Below are 5,338 nucleotides of genomic sequence, written 5' to 3'. Positions count from 1 at the left end.
GCTGAGGCAGGATAATTGCTTGAACCCAGGAGGTGGAGGTTGCAGTGAGCCGAGATTGTGCCACTATACTCCAGTCTGAGCAACAGAGCAAGACTCTATCAGGGAAAACAAAAAAAAAGATAAAGGTTTTTATGTATAAAGTTTGCTTAAGGTAAAACCAATCTACAAGTCTGTAAATAGCTCCCTCACTGGGACTAGCTGTGTAGTAAAGTCTTAAGGAGCTATGGAGTGGGACATGTTAACTGTAGGTAAAACCAGTAACTGCCTAATTAATGTTACTTGAGAGACAGTACACACCACGAAGACAACCACTACCCCCAAAAAAGAGTTCACCCATCAATGCCTAAAATTCTCTCACCAGTGCCTCACTCCTTTGGTTTAGGCATTTGTATTTCCTACCAATGCTCTTTAGAGGGATACCAAGTACCAAAAGTTGGGAGTTTTTGTTTTTGTTTGAGACAGGGTCTTATGTGTCACCCAGGCTGGAGTGCAGTGGCATGATCTTTGCTCACTGCAACCTCCACCTCCAGGGCTCAAGCGATTCTCATGTCTCAGCTTCCCGAGTAGCTGGGATTATAGGCACCTACCACCATACCTGGCTAATTTTTGTATTTTTAGTAGAAACTGGGTTTCACCATGTTGGCCAGGCTGATCTCAAACTCCTGACCTCAGGTGATCAACCCGCCTTGGCCTCCCAAAGTGTTGGGATTACAGGCGTGGGCCCTCAAAAATGTTTTCTATTATGAGTTTGCCAAACTATTTTGCGACAGGAGAACTGGACAATACAAGTGAGAGTACTAGGTAACCTGATAAGAAAAAGGCTGGGCTTGGTGTCTCACGCCTGTAATCCAAATACTTTGGGAGGCCGAGACAGGCGGATCACCTGAGGTCAGGAGTTTGAGACTAGCCTGGCCAAAATGGTGAAACCCCATCTCTAATGAAAATATGAAAATTAGCAGGCATGATGGCAGGTGCCTGTAGTCCCAGCTACTCTGGAGCATGAGAATTGCTTAAACTCAGGTGGCAGAGGGTACAGTGAACCAAGATCACACCACTGCACTCCAGCCTGGGCAACAGAGGGAGACTCCATCTCAAAAAAAAATAAATAAAAGAAAAGAAAAAGAAAACACAGGAGAGAAGGAAGGATTAAACTGTAGAGGGCTGTGGCCACTCCTGGGAAATGTAGTCAACTAGGACCACCTGAATCTCCCGATCACCCAGACAATGGGTGTTCAACAAAAGCTTAAAATCTTTCAAGACAATATCACAGCCTCTTATAACAGTTTATCTTGAGAGAGGACACAATGTGTCAAAAGGGAGAGTGCTAAGATCTAATTATCCTTCAACAGTCTAGTGACCATGGGCAAATTTCTTGGTCTAAGCCTTAGTTTCTTAAATTAAAAAATACTGTAAGGTACTAGAGTCTCTAATGGCTCTTCTAACTATAAAAAGTTATATATTTTCTGTAAATCTTCCATCATGTTTGTAATGCTTTATTTTTTTTCTGAGAGAAGGTCTCACTCTGTCGCCCAGGCTAAGTGGAGTGGCCCAATCGCGTCTCACTGTAACCTCCATCTGCTGAGCTCAAGCCATCTTCCCATCTGAGCCTCTGGGACCCATGTGGTCCTGGGAGTAGCTGGGACCACAGGTGCACGCCACCATGCTGGCTAATATAGTGCTAATTTTTACAGATCAGTTTAACTTTTCTGTTTTCTTTTTAGTGAAATTCCTCAACTTCCTCTATATATCAAAATTTCTTTCCCCATTTTTCTCAATGCCCTTGATCCCACTTTCCCCATGCCCTTCTGTCACTTGCATTCCATTATTTCCTCACATGTTCAATTTCTCCCTCTATTGGCTCCTTCCCCCGACATGCTCTTCTTGCCCAACCTAAAACTGCCACTTTGTGACTCCTTGGGTTAATGTCTCTTTTCTCTCCTTCTCAAAATTAATCTCTTCCTTCATTCACGTTCCAAGGTCTTATCTTTTTAGCCAATACTTTTTTTTTTTTTTTTGGTCTGTAAAGATGCCAAGGCCTGACACGGTGACTCAAGCCTATAATCCCAGCACTTTGGGAGGCCGAGGCGGGTGGATCACGAAGTCAGGAGATCGAGATCATCCTGGCTAACACGGTGAAACCCGTCTCTACTAAACATTTAAAAAAAAAAAATTAGCTGGGCGTGGCGGTACGCGCCTGTAGTCCCATCTACTAGACTGAGGCAGGAGAATCGCTTGAATCCGGGAGGCGGAGGTTGCAGTGAGCCGAGACCGTGCCACTGCACTCCAGCCTGGGCGACAGAGCGAGACTGTCTCAAATAAATAAATAAATAAATTTTAAAAAACACCAAAAAAGCGCTTCTAGCGCCTTCTCTACCCAGCACCTCCCGCCCCAAATACGATTCAATACTTCCCACAAACGAGCGTTGTTGGGAATGCTTGTTCCGCAAGGGGACATAATGATCCGTATTTCCCATCCCCGCCTTACACTACAGTCTAGAGGCAGTATCACTAGATGAAAAAAAGGCCAGTAACAGCAGTCTACTCTCCTACAAACGGGCCGGGGACAAATTTATCCTACAGACACTCAAAACACAGTCTACCCTAAACACCATCTACTCAGATCCCCGTTTTCCAAGCACCCACGGCAGAACGGTCGCGGCTGTTGCCTGGAAGGGGCTCTATTACTATAGTACAGACCCCAACCACGACCCTCACCACTCCCACAGCCAGCAGCACCAACTCACAGCCATATTCTGTTGCCACCGTGGGCACCCCCTTGATGACGCCACCGCCGCCCCTACGCACCTGATTGACCATCCCGGAAGCTATCAAGTGGCCTAGCACTAGCCCAGCGCCGTTAGGTGCGGACGCCGGGTCCCAGGGGTTGGCAGCGGCCATGGCTCGTACTCACCTCCCGCGAAGGCGCCAACAGTGAGCTGGAACGCAGGGCGAACGCCCGGCGCGGCTCGATGACGTCACAGGGCGGTCCCGCCCGGGGCTAAGCCGGGGAGCGCATCCCGGCTACTGCGGGTCCCGGGTCTTCACCTGCGGAGCCATCTGGCAGCTGACCGGTGGGAGGCGAGTCCGGGGTTCCGTGATCTTCTGTAGGCTCCCAGAGGCGCCTGGCCTCCGCAGAGCTGCGAAGGCGGCAGGGCTTGGTGGTTGGGCTGTCTGTTCTTCCGTTTCTTCCTTGCCGCTCTTGGGTCGGGCCCCAGGAGCCAGGGATCGGCGGGAGATGAGAGCTGGGGCAGGAGACCCAGCCGGGAGGCCGACCGGGTGGACTGGGCGGTGACAGCTGCGCTTCCTTCCCGCAGGGACCTGAGCCGCGGCGCTAGGATGGGAAACAGTGCGCTCCGCGCTCATGTGGAAACGGCGCAGAAAACTGGTGTCTTTCAGCTTAAGGACCGAGGGCTGACCGAGGTGAGAATGGGAGGGACACGACCAGGGAACTTAAAGGGAGAGGGACGGCGGGGGCGGCGAACTTAGTCGGTGCGGGATTCTCCACGCTGTGAACTCCTTTCTCCAGTTCCCCGCAGACTTGCAGAAGCTCACGAGCAATCTCAGGACCATCGACTTGTCCAACAACAAGATCGAGAGCCTACCGCCTTTGCTGATAGGAAAGTTCACTCTACTGAAGAGCCTCTCCCTGAACAACAACAAACTGAGTATGGCTCTTGCCTGGGAGGCTTTTGCTAGTGATAAGCTGTTACCAGGGGTGGTTTTCTGTTACAAGCTGATTTTTGTTTTCGTTATGAAACCGTGCAGGAGGGCTCAAGTTGCAGAATGCCGGAATCCTTGAAACCTTCTTTCTACTTCTTGTAATTACATCTAAAATAAGCCTCCTTGGGTGTTACACTGATTGTTACTGGGTTAATTTGGACTTGAAAGGGAAGAACATTTTGGGGATGTAATGTAAACAAAGCTACCTAACTTGGAACGGGGGATGGATGGGAAGGGGAGGAGCTTCCAAATATCACAAAATTGCCGTCAAATTGTGCCTTGGACCCCTTCACAAAAGGAGTCCATTATACACACAAATGCTCACCTGAATTTTGATGGCATCCTCACCTTCTAAAGACTGTGTTGGTAAAATGCAACACCTAAAAATGGCACATGTGGGAATTTTACATGTATTAACAAGAGGCGAAGCAGGCTGCCATACAGTCTTTAGAAACTTCATCAAAGTTGTTTTCAGCTCTATTAGATTCAGGTTTTAAAAAAATTTTCTTTGCCAGATGTTCTGCCTGATGAGATATGCAATCTGAAAAAACTAGAGACGCTAAGTCTGAACAACAATCACCTTAGAGAGCTGCCGTCTACCTTTGGGCAACTCTCTGCCCTCAAGACCCTGAGCCTCTCTGGGAACCAACTGGGAGCGTTACCTCTCCAACTTTGTAGCCTACGGCACCTGGATGTGGTGGATCTCTCTAAGAACCAGATTCGAAGTATACCTGACACAGTGGGAGAGCTGCAAGTCATCGAACTCAACCTCAACCAGAATCAGGTCTAGAGCTTAAGGTTTTTTTCTGCTACAGCGTATGTGTGGGTTTATGGTCTCCTGATCTCGTTTCCTAAGCTGCCATCATAGAGCTAAGTATCAGAGGCTACATGAGAGGTTTCTTCTGTAAGCTGAACTAATTTCAAGGCCCAAAGTGCCATGGAATTAGTTGAGACACAGGATGTGTTAGTTGTGTAGGTGTTTTCAGGAGGATGAGGTAGGTAACAGGGAGAGATCATTTCAAAAGTTAAACTACTGCCTCACCAATCTTGAAGAATTCTTCAGATCCTCCTCAAATATGCCCCGAACCAGCTACCCAGGAGCAATGTCAGGGATAGAATGTGGAAATGAAGCCTAAACTGAGGTTCTCAGAGTCGGGTGTCAGAGGTAATTCAGTTTTTTCATTTTGTGGAGGGTTTTGACATCTTTGTTAAGTGTGTCTTCTGTTTTTGCTGAAGAATATTAAGTGATAGGCTTTCTGGAGATAGCCCATTTCACTGTTATACAGCTTTAATTATAATATTTGAAATTTGTTTCCATTACTTTGGCAGCTTTTCAACTAATATTTGTCTGGAAAACCAATCCAAAGATTCTTGTCTAGGCATGAAGGCACAAGTGATGAAACACTCAACACTGTGAGACTGGATGGCCTTTAGGTTTTTAGTGTCTGTATTTCTAGATCCGCATGATCCATTAAAGTAGCCATTAGCTGCATGTGGCTATTCCTTTTCTAGATTGTAGTGATTTTACATCATGATGAAATTCAGTCGGTCTTTGAGGGATTGGCCTCATGTTTTTTACCTTAAGTGGATATTCTTATATGTTATAGAGCTTCTTGGG

At 47.2% G+C, this 5,338-nt stretch overlaps 2 protein-coding genes across 3 annotated transcripts in view; one reads left to right on the top strand and one right to left on the bottom strand.

Moving 5' to 3' along the window:
- Window positions 1-2,956, bottom strand: part of HAUS2 (HAUS augmin-like complex, subunit 2) — an 18,536-nt gene extending 15,580 nt beyond the window's left edge. The window contains exon 1 of the mRNA XM_011941200.1: window positions 2,806-2,956. Coding sequence (XP_011796590.1) covers window positions 2,806-2,898 — 93 coding nt within the window. The 5' untranslated portion in view covers window positions 2,899-2,956. The remainder of the gene's footprint in view (window positions 1-2,805) is intronic.
- Window positions 2,957-2,972: 16 nt separating this feature from the next.
- Window positions 2,973-5,338, top strand: part of LRRC57 (leucine rich repeat containing 57) — a 25,594-nt gene continuing 23,228 nt past the window's right edge. Inside the window, exons 1-4 of one of the 2 annotated variants that reach the window (XM_011941113.1) lie at window positions 2,973-3,078; window positions 3,315-3,420; window positions 3,527-3,665; window positions 4,236-4,504. In XM_011941113.1, the coding sequence (XP_011796503.1) occupies window positions 3,337-3,420; window positions 3,527-3,665; window positions 4,236-4,504 (492 nt within the window). In that variant the 5' untranslated portion in view covers window positions 2,973-3,078; window positions 3,315-3,336. Of the gene's footprint in view, window positions 3,105-3,314; window positions 3,421-3,526; window positions 3,666-4,235; window positions 4,505-5,338 lie in introns of both variants that reach the window. The other variant, XM_011941114.1, reaches the window with a different exon arrangement.

Source organism: Colobus angolensis, unplaced genomic scaffold (assembly GCF_000951035.1).
Source record: "Colobus angolensis palliatus isolate OR3802 unplaced genomic scaffold, Cang.pa_1.0 Scaffold199, whole genome shotgun sequence".
NCBI classification, from domain to species: domain Eukaryota; kingdom Metazoa; phylum Chordata; class Mammalia; order Primates; family Cercopithecidae; genus Colobus; species Colobus angolensis.
The sequence above is the reverse complement of the archived record's forward strand: the minus strand, read 5'-3'. Positions and strand labels throughout refer to the sequence as shown.